Genomic DNA, 12689 nt, shown 5'->3' on the forward strand with positions numbered 1-12689 from the left:
ACTTTTATTGGAAAAGTCAATTTGGGTAATTTGATTATGTAGTAGAGCTGACGTCTATTAAATGTAACCGCCTTCAGCCTCAATCACCACCTCGATACGGGTCCGGAACTGGAAGTATGCCTTTTCCACAAGTGTTGGTAGAAGCTCGGCGAATACTCGGCGGATTGCAGTGATCAAGCTGGTATTGGTGTTGTGGGAGGTCATGTTGGTGATGCTCTCGACGTATGACGAAATAAAGTAGTTTGGCATGTTCAAGGCGGTGGAGGAAAGGGGGGCCAGTGAGAGAAGGGTACAAAGTAGTAGTATTCCTTCTGTAACCAAACCTAGGTCCCTTTGGACTTGTGGGCCGGCGCCGAGTCTTGCTACTACTTCCAGGGTTTGCCAGCAGCCACCTGATTGCACCAGGGGGACACCACACTCTTCAGCACATCCACGTACATGGTGGTGTTGATTTTCAAGTCGACTTCGAAGATGTGAGGTGGCTTGATGTAGCCCTCACTTGAAACCACACCAAATACCATCATCGTGGCCGGGAAGTTTGTTTTCATCATCCTGGTCACGTCCTGAAGCGTTGAACTGTCCAGATTTGCATTTTGAGGGTGCTGGCAATGGTCCTGTTGTCATAACTTGGATCAGTAGAGAGCATGAGTTGTATAGCGGCACATCTCCGATGTCACTCATTGAACATTGTGTCACTTTCAGACATAATATAAGGCTTCTATCGCTTTTGGGATTTCTACACAACTGGTCAACTAGTAGATGGTTTACAACAAAAAAAGAAAACCGATTTTCATCAAACGGAAATGGAATCATGTTGTCTTTCAAATAGTGACAATTTAATCATTGCACCCTGTATTTTCAATAGAAATCAACAAAGGATTTCATTCATGTTTTCGAATTCTATTATAATTTGTGTCATCCATATTTTATTTCATTGATGAGTTTTCTTTTTGCGAAAGGAATATTCCAAAGTATGTAACATGATTTTCAATGTTTTTTTTTACTGTTCTAAAATATAAGAATTTATATCAATACGACAAAATATTATTTTCAGCGATTTTTTTTTACTGTTCTAAAATCAAAAAATTCATATAATTTTTGGTCGATGTAACCTCAAATCTTTTTGCGGGTCTCTTGTAAAATTCAGGAATCTGCATGAAATTTCGAAGGGCACACTTTATTTAATCCACGGAGGTAGTTCGATCTCGTAGCTTAGGAGGTAAAAGTCCTAAGTAATTCACAATTCAACCTTCAGAAGAGTGTAACTTACAACTGAATTTTACAAAGGACTTTATCCAATACGTCATGGATCCTTGCAGAATTCCATGCAGATTCCTAAGTTCGACAGAAATATTTCTAAGTTCGACAAAATACACCTGAAGAAGGCCAGAGGTTGCATCGACCGAAACGTTGTGAACATAACACTCAACATAAGAACAGTAGTCCAAATAATATAAATAATAAGAATTATCAATCCTCATCTCAAAAATTCAGAAACAGACTATTGTGCTTTTATGTAATAATATTCGGCACATTCCACTCATCGCTTCCAATCCTCTCATAGTATTGCTCATCATACTATTGACAATCTTATTAATCCTTGAGTGGCTTTTGGCCTTAATTAATAGTGGTTGATTAGTACAATCATTTTAAAAATATAAAACTAACATGAATTCAATTCAGTTCGTATGAATCAGATAATTCTATTGGTGGCATTCGTTTCCACGATATCTTTCTAGTTAGAACCCTTTCTAAGAAGACATCAGGTACTCATGGGACAGGCTGCATGAAGGTCGCTAACATCCTAAGCGAAAGTATTTCTGTGGAACGGGATTCAAACATTCAGGTTGTAAGTTTATGCTCTTGACCATTGTCACCTCCCAATTTTCATTACTTTTTTTTTTACAAGAGAGTCACCACTTATCAAGGCCCGGAGGCCACTCGAGTATAAGTGTTAATGAATGTAAGGTGGTAGCTTAGTAACTCGTTTACATTGGACTTGAAGGCTACTATATTGTAATTGGGTGGGAAGCAGGCCATTGAAACAATGTTCCACGTGCGGGTAGTTCTAGGAAAGAAACTTTGTTCATGGAATATGCGTTAAGAATTAGGCACAGATAGAGAGTGGGAAAAACTGTTGATAAGGATTGTAACTAATCAAGTGTTTTTTGTGTGAAAGTTTGACAAAGGGGGTCATAGATTAGGGCTCAGACGAGCACTTGCCATGAAAATTTCTAATCTAAGTATAGCGTAATTGGATTCATCTTCATCCCATCGCAGTGATTGCCATGACTAGCATTATTCAATTCTAGTGTTTATTAAGCAGAATAGAATGATAGAAGGATATGACAAATCTTAGTGTCGTCCTATGTGTATGATCTTCACAAAAGAACTTCACAAACAATGTTATCATTAGCTTGTTTAATTCAATGGGTAGCAGTAAGATACTAACTTTTATCAAATACTTATTGAAATTGTACCTCAATCAAAGTTCAGAATAATACACCCACACTTAATTCAAAAGTGTCTTTGAAACCGGGTACTAGCTATTTTAGCAATGACTAAAGGACAGTTAGTTAGAGTGAGCCTAAACTTTCACCACAAACTCTTGTCAGTCATTCACATAGCACTGCTACTAAATTTCTGGCAAACAATTCTAAAAGTAGCTTGGTCATTGTGATGAAGACTCTCGGCTGTAACAACAAGAAATGTTCACAAACTCACACAGTATTTCACGCATACACTAAATATAGGACAAACGTGCATATACACAACGACAATCTTTTGAATGTATACACTTACTCACATAATCTCACACAGCAACAACCGAAACAATAATGTCCGCTCAATTTCTTAGAAACAAAACAACACTTTCTTCATCAAGAACATTCTAATTGTCCATTAACTCTTTTTCTTTTCGTTGTTGTTACAAGTTGTCAATAAAAGTGATACTTCGTCATTTTGTGGTATTGCTTATTTCTATAGTTTTATATATACAATACAGCATAATGACGTTGTAAACACACACACACACCATTTCCTGTTAAATCACTGAAGTTAAGCATCATTGAGGCTGGTCAGTATTGAAATGGGTGACCTTTTGGAAATGCCAGGTGCTGTATATGCTCCCCGCTTGTCTCAGTGTAACCTTGCCTGGTGTAACGTAAAATATTCCCCTGTAAAAATTTTTAAGATCGTCAAGCCATATTGTAAACGGAATTTTATGAACGACATTATCATTATTATTTATGTAGTTTTGCAAATTAGTCCACCGCCAAATTATTACTCGTAATATATAATATATTCAATAGAGGATTAATTCTACAATACATACATTTTTGCATAAATGAAAATATCATGTTTAAGCGTATTGTACGACTGGCCAATGTTGGGTGTTCAACTAGTATAAATAGTAGGCATGCTTAATTTTGTATAATCAATATTTAATAATCAATGCTAATATTTATGTTTTATACTTTTTTACAGTCATGTATTGATTTTTTTTATCGATTTACTTGTCATGCAAATGATCGCAAAAAATAATTTTCTTGTATTTAATTATTTTGAAACGTTTTGTCTTATTAACTGATTTTAAAGTTTCGTTTATTTCATCGTTTTTATAACAAATGTTTTTTATTGTTTGTTTGTTTTTGTATCTTTTTTCTTTACTCCGTATACATGTTTTGTTGAAACTACTGAAAACTTTTTTATTTACTACGCATTTTTTTACATGTTTTGTTGAAACTACTGAAAACTTTTTTATTTATTACGCATTTTTTTACATGTTCTCTTGTTGAAACTACTGAAAACTTTTTTCTCTCTCAATTTGTAATATTATTTCTTAGAAATGTCTAACTTTCATGATAAATTACAAAAATCTCTAGTTCAGTGGTTCTTAACCTTTTAATCTCTTCAGGTAGGTTAGTATCTTTTATTTTCTCGGTAAGAATGTCAGTGGATGTTTTGCTCCACTTTTCGAACATCGAGTAGTGGTAGCAAAACAGTAGCACCTTCTTTTCTGCAACAGACCACGGCTGAGCTTTTAAGCCTCTTGTATTTTTCTTTCTTCTTGTTGCTGAATTTGATGTTTGGGGGCCAGGACCTCTGTTATCAAGGCCTGATGGCTGACCCTGGTTATCCTCTGTCATGGTTGGAGAGCCACTTCCAGAGTTCGGAAGGTTTACACCATTGTTTGCATCTTCCCGCCTGGTGTATGAACGGGTTGAAGGGCCCTTTTTATCCTGGGTGCCGACCTGCCAGTATGTGTTTTTATTTTGTTTCATATATTGTTTTGATTTCCCCATTGTCCACGGCTTTTTATTTCTTATTCAAAGCTGCCCTTTATTGCTAAAGGGGGTGCCCCCTTCTGCAAACTGGGGGACGTGCTGGATGGCTTGAGGAGATAGCACACCATTTCTTTGAATATTTAGTCAGGGTTTACTTCCAATGAAGTGTCCTCATATCAGAATTTCTGACAAACCCCTGTACAGAGAGACCTTAGGCACTCGAGGATAGTGTCTAGTAGGCATTCAGTTTCTCTCTCTCTCTCTCTCTCTCCCTCTCTCTCTCTCTCATTGCTCTTGAATATACATTGAACATTTTTAAAGTGTTTTAATACGAAATGTGTGACCATCTGATGACATATACCTTTTTGATGAAACCATGTTTTATACACAAACACACACAAAGTACGATTAAAATAAACACAAGCTAAATCATGCAAAATCATATCCAATGCCAAATGAGGCAGTCATAGCTCAATAAAGAAGTGTTGTAAATAGACATTAGATTTCGTTTCAGCAGCCTCTAAATTCTCGACACTCGAAACAGCTACCAGTTTGGGAAAAAGAACATTCCGGCCTATCACTTCTTTCTCGTGACACGTGATCTCTCTCTCTCTCTCTCTCTCTCTCTCTCTCTCTCTCTCTCTCTCTCTCTCATTGCTCTTGAATATACATTGAACATTTTTAAAGTGTCCTCATTGGAAAGTTATTCTATGAACAGAAGTGATATCAGTTGTTGACTAATGTGAAGTATTTTTGAAACCATTCCACTTTAATGACTTATCGTAATGAATTATATCTGCGATTTATTTTCTCTTTTCCCTTAAAGTTTACCCATTTAAAGTCTTTCAATTTAATAGGTCCCATTTTATCAACTAAGCTCCAACCCCTGTCCCATCGCCGTAATATTGCATCTTTGTGCCTGTTTTCAAGTATTTTACTTGAATGTCCTCTGATGAACTCCTTGCACTTATTTCCCCTCGACATACATGTCCCCGACAAACACACTTAGCAACAAAATCACACCCTTCCACCGTTGAGGTCCCTAAATGCCAGAAAACTTTCTACTCTAGTAGTTTCTTCCCTCGAACAGTTAGACTTTGGAATTCCCTTCTTGCTAGTTGCTTCCCTGACTGTACTGATATGCAGGAGTTTAAATGTAACGTAAACTAACATCTTATTAACCTTTCCTAGGTATAGTCCTAAATAGTAACCCCCTTACGTCCAAGTGGCGATGTGCCTTGTTATGGGTTAACATAAGTAAAAAAAATTTTTTGGATTGCAAAAGATAAAACCATTTTCTTAAACTTATGTTGTCTTCTTCTACTTCTTCATTAAACGTGTCTTTTTTCTCATGTGAGTTACACGTTAAACGTGTCTTTTTTCTCGTGTGAGTTACACGTTAAGCGTGTCTTTTTTCTCATGTGAGTTACACGTTAAACGTGTCTTTTTTCTCATATGAGTTACACGTTAAACGTGTCTTTTTTCTCATATGAGTTACACGTTAAACGTGTCTTTTTTCTCATGTGAGTTACACGTTAAGCGTGTCTTTTTTCTCATGTGAGTTACACGTTAAACGTGTCTTTTTTCTCATGTGAGTTACACGTTAGTGTCTTTTTTCTCATATGAGTTACACGTTAAACGTGTCTTTTTTCTCATGTGAGTTACACGTTAAACGTGTCTTTTTTTTTCATGTGAGTTACACGTTAAGCGTATCTTTTTTCTCGTGTGAGTTACACGTTAAGCGTGTCTTTTTTCTCATGTGAGTTACACGTTAGCCATGATGGTACAAAGTGGCCTTTGCAATGAAACCTTTCGATATGAAATTGCTTGAGATCATCTTTGACTGTTACTCTTAAAGTCTTCCTCTCCTTCTACTTTTTCTTTTACTTACCCTCAATTGAGATGTATGTGCATCTGTTTAGCTAACCCTAATCCTAACCCTCAAGTGAGATTTATGTACACTTGTTTAGCTGTTGTTCTTCGTGAATATCAAAGCAGAAGTTCACAATGGAGATCCTCTTTTTCAAATTTTTTCAAATATAATGTGTATCAGAGTGAGTGTGCGCGTGTGAAAATATCAGCAGGGTCTGTAGAATAGCTGGCTTACGAAGATATTAGCAGCAGCAGCCGTTAAAACACATATGCAAATAAGGAAGTGTGCGCAGGCTTGCATCACAAGAAAAAGAAAAAAGGACAGCACGTGGTTAAGCAGAGAGAGAAGCAAACTACGCGCGAAGGAAGATATAATAATCAAATTTCTACTGCTTTTTCCCTCTGGATTTTGTGTGCTATAGTTAATTTACATTGATACAGAGGTTCTTGTTAGATCACCATAGTTAAGCAACGTTGAGCATGGTTAGTACTTACAAGATTGACTATTTTGAAATAATAGGCGTTGTTTGAGGTGCTAGTCTTGCTGGAAGTGTAACTGGCGATAGAATATGCTCCTATCGTGAGGGATAATTTTCTAAGGCTATGAAATCGGGGACAGAAAATAACTTTACTTTAATTGTGGCAGAAAATTGTTTCTTTATTCTCAAACCTGTTAAGAACCACTACTTTAGGTTAAATTGATTTCAATGTGATTTGTTTTATTGTTTGTTTGGTTTTTTTTTGGTTTTTTTTTTTATTTTGTAATGTTATTGTATGCAATCTCAATGAAAGATAATTTCACAAAAACAAACAAAAACATTAATTTGCAAATGACATATTGTACATGAAAGATTTAAAATTTAAGGAAAGAATAATCGTTTTTATTCGTTTTTAGTCCAAGAATCTAACCGTGATCGACCGTGATGCAACAAACAAAAATCGGCAAATCAAGTTTAGTCTGAAAGGTCCGCGCAGCCGTCTCTTCAAGATTGACAGCAACACTGGCACCATTTATGTTGATCGTCCAGGAAGAATCGATAGAGAAATCAATCGAGAATTTAAACTCAAGGTAAAAAAAAAATAGTTTTCTTTACAAATGAATTTAATAGTAGCCACGTTTTACGGAGGGATGTTCCAAAAATAATGTCTTCTATTTTTATTCCGCCTGAATGGATCAAAGTTGATTGCAAATTGCTATTAATAACTGAACTTATGCATTAATGATCTGGAAATTTCATTCTCCTGTTGCAGATATTGTTGGTCTAAGATTCTAAGAAAGCAATCCCTGTCATGGACGTGCGTCAGGAACAGAGACGCGTCATCGAATTCCTAACAAATGTGTATTGATAGTGGTGGTGACTATATGGAAAAATAAACTATGTAATACAAAATATTGCTGTTTTAAATAGTACCACTCTCTGAGCTCTTCAACGTTTTAGCTTTTCTAGTTAAAAAATAGGAGGCCTTACTTTTGGAATGATCCTCGTAGTAAATGCGAATGACAGGAACGATTGGCTGAGATATAAACTGAAAGAGAAACAATCTAAATTGATGAAACATTGAAATATGAAATTTGGTGTGTGATTTGTGAGAGGCTGTACACAAGTGTATAAAGAATCAAATTGTATTACATATATTTTTGTTTGGAGCTAATCGCTAAGAAAGGTTTGCTGCAAAGATGCTGAAGGTTTATCAATCGAAACATCGCATCAAATGTAAGCATAAAAGATGACAAATAGCTATTTCATTGACGTCACACATGCAGAGACAGAATATTCAAAGCTACATATTTTTTGTTTTAAGTCATCTTCGCAATCTTGTGCACTTATTAATAGATGTACTAACACTGCCTTTTTTTAATCTAAGAAACGATGATTGAGGAGATACCAAATGATTTTTAGAAAGATATTAGTTTAAACGTTGAGAAGGGACAAAAACTAGTCTCTATTTACTTGCCTCCTCAAAAGGGTGGAATTAAACACATTTGATTCTGATGTGGAGAAATCCATCTCCGTAAAAATGAGTTGTAGTATCAGAACATATGCTGCAAGTTGATTTTAGCCGAAAGGTCAATACTCATGTCACGTGACTGATGTCAAACATTTAGAGCTAAATTCGTTGTACAGAAGACCATTAAATTATTTTATGCATACATGGGCATATGTTATTAAAGCAGTTATTTCAATCTGTTGCAATATTTTGATATAATTAAGGTATGATTGAAGAAAGTTGGAAGGTTCTACTTATAGACACTGGTGATAGGAACTGACGAATCAAATGTGGTCACGTTCTGCTCGCAACCAATCAGAAACCAGAATTGCTTCAGAAAAATATTGCATCTTTTAGCATTCCAGCACATAATTTTTCAACACAAGAAAAAGATCTTTTGCTCTTTGCCTGCAAAATCATAAAGTCCATGACCTGTACAGAATAGCTACTCATTGAAAATTCCTCATCTCCAGGATTTGTACATCGGAAATACTTTTGAAATAAAATGTGACTTTCGATTCAAAATGATCGATATTTTATATGCTACACAATTATCATTGCAGTCTTGAGATTATTAATTAGAATAGGCTAACATTAAAGAGAAATTAAGAAAATTATGAGTATCATAAACCGCTATTTTAACTAGTATTGTGAATGCCATCTCTTTTATGGACTTGATTGGACTAATAGCTTCATAATTAAAGTCAAGATGGATCTGCAGCCATGTCTAGTTCCAAAAAACAAACTTCATCTGTGATTCAAGGGGCTAAAAAATGGACCCTTTCCTACTGATATGAGAATTCCTCCTTCTGAGGCCCTTTCCTTGGTCTAAAAGTATTCATTAAAGTTCATTGAAGAACACACAATTGCTTGAGTATGAGAATTAGGCAATCAAAAATTGTTATGGCCAGATGGTACGACAAAACCGATCCAAGCATCTACAAATCCAAAGAGGCGCATCATACGATGTAATACTACCTTTTCTGCTCTCTACTTCCCATCCAAATATCTTGCAAAACGCAACAATAATGATGTAAAAGATTGCAGAAAAACGTAAAAAAAAAAAAACGTTTCAAAAACACGCAAAACAGAAGAACTGTAAATGTTACTCTTTGAATTTTGTTTAAACTTATTTTTTTTATTTATTTTTTCCTTTTGTTTCAGATTGTTGCAACTGATAGAAATGGGCAAGGTCTTTCGACAGAAGCAAATCTGATTGTTGAAGTGAAAGATGTCAATGATCATGATCCACGTTTTGTTCAGGCTTTGTACGAATTTGTCCTGCCATCGATTGTCAAGACAGGCTATGAAGTGGGTCGTCTCATCGCTATAGACAGGGATGACACCAGTCCAAATAATAAACTGCTTTATATATTTGAAAGTGATGCGCTGGGAAAATTCAAGATCGACGTTGCAACAGGTACAACAGATTATTATTATTATTATTATTATTATTATTATTATTATTACTACTTCCGTTATATTTCACTTCCTATTTGTGGGTGGAAATTTGATATTTTATCATGAAGTGAGTGGCAATAATAGACAGAATAAGAATTGAATGTGCTCTGGTGAACTGACAGCACTTGTTCATCCAAGAACTATTAAATGCATAGACGCTAGTTGACAGCCTTAATTATAATTCCACAAACAGTTCCTATCCTTAAGTATTCTTAAAAGGGCTTAATAATTAAAATTAAATAATAATTATTTATTTGTATCTACAGACACCAGCGTTTCATGCTTACGCAATCATCAGTGTAGGTAACAATTCCTGCCGGTCATGAAATTCGAACACAGATAAAAACATTTTCAATTCTCAGACAATTGTTTCCATTAATTCCGAAAATATGTATTTCATCTATATATATAAAAGCGAAAATGTGTGTATGTATGTATGTATGTATGTATGTTCACTTTTTGTGTATGTCTGCAAAAGGCTTTTTTCCAAGGCCTTCTCGGGGGGGGGGGCTCATTCTTAAAACTTTTTATATCACGTCTAAATGATAATATCTACGACTTAACATGGGGGTCGCCTTTCTATTTAATTTGCCCGACTTTTACCAGCTTGCCGCGTCTTCAAAAAGCGAATGATCTGGCTTACAACGCAAAACTAGGTCAGACATCACGCCACTTCCTCGCACCTGTTTATTTCGCTTTATAACCCTTCACTTAACGTGCTTATCAGTTCCTCACCCTCGTGGCCGAGATGGTTAGGCATCTAGCTTTTTCCCCTTTCATTTCAACCTTCGCTTCAAGGCTTCGGGGTTCGATCTTACCGTCCTACTAAAACTTTTTTTTCTTTTACCCGGCCAACGTTTTTTTTAACACACACACCTCCAAACACCGAGCAACGCCGGGTACCCCCGCTAGTCTATATATATATATATATATATATATATATATATATATATATATATATATATATATATATATAATGCAAAAGGATGCACGCATTTTTGTATGTCCGCTAAAGGTTTTTTTGCTGGGGTTTTCAGGAGGGTTACTATTTTTGACAACTTTTTATATACTCCCTAGATTATAATATCTACGATTTGCAAACAGAGGTCGTCTTATTTTGAGCGACTTTTTAAAAAAATCTGGTTTCGAGTGTTTGTTTATCTTTCTCGTATGAAAAAAAAGTGAAACTGAATCGAAACAAAGCAATTCACTGGCCTTCATAGCAGCATGTCTTGAAGGCAATCAGCTTTGATCAAATCAGACAATTGCTATTCATTAAAACACTGCCAGAGTTCCCCCTCTTGGTTTTCCCCAACATTGTAGTGAAGCAAACACGGCAGAAAGCTGAAAGCTTAAGTGGCTGTAGGCCAGTTTAGCTTTCAGCTTTTATGGCGTGATGGTTCACGTAAATTTCAACGCTTTACACTTCCGCTCCCGTCTTGGCGTAGTGGTAGCATGTCATGTTTTCTTTCACTTTCTTTTCCGCCTCCACGTCGCGTGTTTGGGTTCGAGCCTCTCTTTTTCTTTTTCTTTTTTTTTTTTCAAACACCCGAGCAATGCTGGGCACCCCAGCTAGTGATATATAAGATATCAAAATTAATTAGTTTGAATTTGACTTTAAAATATTATTAGAGAAATTGAAAAGCTAGAAAAGGTATAACCAAGCAGTGGAATTATTATGCTTTTTGACAATATTTGCTTAAATACACACACACACACACACATATATATAGAGAGAGAGAGAGAGAAAGAGAGAGAGAGAGAGATGCCAGAAAAAAAAAATGATGTTGAGTCTTTAATGAAGTTTCTTTCTTTTTGTTTTTTTGTTTTTGTCGACATTATATTGTCATGCACTTTTGTCTTTCTAAGCAAAGAATTTCTCATTTTTCTGAGGAGGATATGCACGAAATAATAATAACTGATTGTTTCTTCATAACAAAACGGATCTGTAAAAAAATGTACCGAGATTTTAACATGTTGGAGGAGCTGTTTTGCATAAAAGATAAATATTTGGATCTTGCAATGAAACTATACTGTTATTCTTTCGCATATATGAGGAAGAAAATTAAAAATGTAAGTTAAACTTTACAATCCAAATTTATTATTCGACTGAATACTCCAAAAAACAATTTACAAAGTCCTTATTCCACGGAATTTGTAAATTGTTTTTTTGGAGTATTCAGTCGAACAATAAATTTTGATTGTAAAGTTCAACTTACAGTTTTAATTTTCTTTCTCTTATAATAAGCTCTACTCTCTATTGCGTATTGAGCTTTTTTATTCGGTTAAGATTATTTTTTCTATATATAAATACTGTTATTCATATTAGTTTAAAGTTTACCATTCCGTATATCAGGTAAACACTATATTCCTTTGTTTTCATTAATATATATATATATATATTTATTCCATATGTAGATTGATTACATAACATTGCAGGCATGAAATGACTTTTACTTAAATGATTTATTTTTATTTAATTCATCTTATTTTACGACAAGATAGTCTGTGGTAGAATCTGTCAAGTACAGAAGCTGTCAATTAGGATTTGAGTTGATTTGATTATTTAATCTGAGTCTTCTGTCTTCTGATATTAATATGTCAGAGTGTAAAACAAATCTCTTATCATTTTATAATTCTATGAAAAGAATGAACATGAAGTGCTAATGATCTGTCTCTCTTTCTCTCTTTTGTGTGTGTGTGTGTGTGTGTGTGTGTGTGTGTGTGTGTGTGTGTGTGTGTGTGTGTGTGTGTGTGTGTGTGAAAAAGCCTACAACAACGCAACGAGAGGTAATATCTGGGAGTATGGTATTGCGACAAACAAACATACACTACAAAGGAAAGACGATTGCATCACTGTACTACTGCCTTCTCTGAATTTAGCATTGAGAGGTAGTAATAGTATAGCTTCGGTTTCAGACAAACCGATACTTCATTAGTAATAGACACAAAAAAAAACTGTACACACAGACATTATAAGCATGACTATGCATGTTTTATCTTTATCAAGATCGGTACACACACACACTTAAATATGTGTGTGTGTGTATGTGTGTGTGTGTGTGTGTGTGTGTGTGTGTG

The 12689-nt window shown here is 35.2% G+C and overlaps 1 protein-coding gene across 1 annotated transcript in view; it reads left to right on the top strand.

Moving 5' to 3' along the window:
* LOC145277040 (protocadherin Fat 4-like) overlaps positions 1 to 12689 on the top strand; it is a 1076063-nt gene that overhangs the window by 1041248 nt on the left and 22126 nt on the right. The window contains exons 33-34 of the mRNA XM_080128674.1: positions 7054 to 7227; positions 9312 to 9567. Of these exons, the coding sequence (XP_079984800.1) occupies positions 7054 to 7227; positions 9312 to 9567 (430 nt within the window). The remainder of the gene's footprint in view (positions 1 to 7053; positions 7228 to 9311; positions 9568 to 12689) is intronic.

The sequence above is a fragment of the Euprymna scolopes genome, chromosome 5 (genome assembly GCF_053919585.1).
Source record: "Euprymna scolopes isolate OS-2025 chromosome 5, ASM5391958v1, whole genome shotgun sequence".
Taxonomy (NCBI): domain Eukaryota; kingdom Metazoa; phylum Mollusca; class Cephalopoda; order Sepiida; family Sepiolidae; genus Euprymna; species Euprymna scolopes.